The sequence below is a fragment of the Pseudochaenichthys georgianus genome, unplaced genomic scaffold, assembly GCF_902827115.2.
Source record: "Pseudochaenichthys georgianus unplaced genomic scaffold, fPseGeo1.2 scaffold_296_arrow_ctg1, whole genome shotgun sequence".
NCBI lineage: Eukaryota > Metazoa > Chordata > Actinopteri > Perciformes > Channichthyidae > Pseudochaenichthys > Pseudochaenichthys georgianus.
Window position 1 is genome coordinate 122,445 of NW_027262957.1, and position 1,785 is coordinate 124,229.

General features: G+C 43.2%; 1 protein-coding gene across 1 annotated transcript in view; it reads left to right on the forward strand.

Annotated features, from left to right (window-relative positions):
• LOC117442096 (NLR family CARD domain-containing protein 3-like) overlaps window positions 1-1,785 on the forward strand; it is a 19,170-nt gene continuing 17,385 nt past the window's right edge. The window contains exons 1-4 of the mRNA XM_071202352.1: window positions 1-47; window positions 1,092-1,175; window positions 1,277-1,396; window positions 1,516-1,629. Of these exons, the coding sequence (XP_071058453.1) occupies window positions 1-47; window positions 1,092-1,175; window positions 1,277-1,396; window positions 1,516-1,629 (365 nt within the window). The remainder of the gene's footprint in view (window positions 48-1,091; window positions 1,176-1,276; window positions 1,397-1,515; window positions 1,630-1,785) is intronic.

Genomic DNA, 1,785 nt, shown 5'->3' on the forward strand with positions numbered 1-1,785 from the left:
ATGTCTTTAATGATACTGCAGTCAGAGACGCTCCAGTGGAGTCTCAGGTCAGCTGGACTTTGTATCTGAAATCCTCTCCAAGTCAGTTCATTGTGGGTGTTCTTCAACACATCGTCACAATCTAACACCTATGTGTTCAACATACTGTTGTCTGGGTGAATACGGGGGCTGTGCAGCACGTGTTGGGGTCCCTGCATCCTGTCCAGGACTCCAGAATACCAGGATGTTCAACTGCAGCTGATTGCATTTTGTAGTTTGTACACCAGCATGCTTTCCTGGCTATTCTGACCCACAATCCTTTGCAGTGCATAAAAATAGGGTAAATACCTATTGCATGCAAGAGAACAAACTATGTAACTGCAGTGACAGAACTTATGAAGAGGAAAAATAAAAAGTACATCATTCCCTAACTCTAACCCTAACTCTAACCCTAACCCTTTTAAATCCCTAAATGGCATGACCCCACCACCTTGCTGAGCTGCTACAGCACTACACACCGAGCCGCCCTCTCAGGTCAGCGGACCAACTGCTCCTGAGGGTGCCTAAAACCAGGTCAAAGCTCAGAGGAGACCGTTGCTTCTCTGTAGCGGCTCCCAAACTGTGGAACGCTCTGCCCCTGGAGATCAGACAGGCCTCCACACCGCCTGCTTTTAAATCGCTTCTTAAAACCCACCTCTTCTCCTTAGCGTTTTAACATTTGGCGTTTCAACATCTTTTAGAATGTTGCTTTTTTGCATTTAAATTGTTTTTTGTTTTTACTTGTACTTGTTTTTATGGTGTGTGAGCTGAGCTGTGTTTTATCTATTTGCCTGTACAGCACTTTGGTCTGGAGGTTTAAAGTGCTTTATAAATAAAGTTGTATTGTAGTGTATTGTAACCCTAACCTCCACAGCAGATATCCCGCTCGTCCGTTGACTTCTCTCAGTCTTGATATTGCTGATAAACACACTTCATTGTAAATCTCCATAGATAAATACCTTGTGTTTGATTTAGTATGAGCTCACTCAGACTGCCTTCTTGTTCAGTCCCAGATCCAGTGTGTGACCGAGAGGAAGGAGCAGTAACGAGCATGTTGTTGTGTTTGTGTTTAGGTTCGACACCACAACAGATCCTCCAGGAATCTACAGAGGACGTTTGAGCCTGCCAACCTGCAAGATGGACACCACTGATCCAAAGTTATTATTCATCTTATCAGTATTAACATGTTCAAAAGTCAGCATCATGTTCAGCAGAGTGTCAGTGAACCTTTGCATTCATCATGTTTGGTTTCTATCAGGATCCAGCATGAGGGACCAGACCCTCCTGGACCCGGACCCAGCTGTGTGTCCATGAAGAATGGAAACTCTACGCCTCGATTTATTGATTTTAAAGATGGAGAGCATGATGATAGTCCAGAGTAAGAATTTAGAGCAAAAGTCATTTTTTCTTTTTCTTTATTAAAACGCTTGAAATTCAACATAATTATCTACAAAGTTGTATCTTCTGAACATTCATCAGTGATTGTGTTTCTATCAGGATCCACCATGAGGGACCAGACCCTCCTGGACCCAGCTGTGTGTCCATGAAGAGTGACTGGTCTATGCCTCTACCTATTGGGTTTAAAGATGGAGAGCATAGCGATGGACCAAGGTATGAATTCAAGTTATGTTTGTTGTTCGCTTTTAAAGCTTTTGAATTTCTACCTCCTTCTCAGCTGCATTGTATTTGCTGCACATCGTAAAGGAGTTCTTGAAGCAAAGAACTGAACCTCAAGGAGAACACAGCAGAGCTTCAAACTGATGTCAG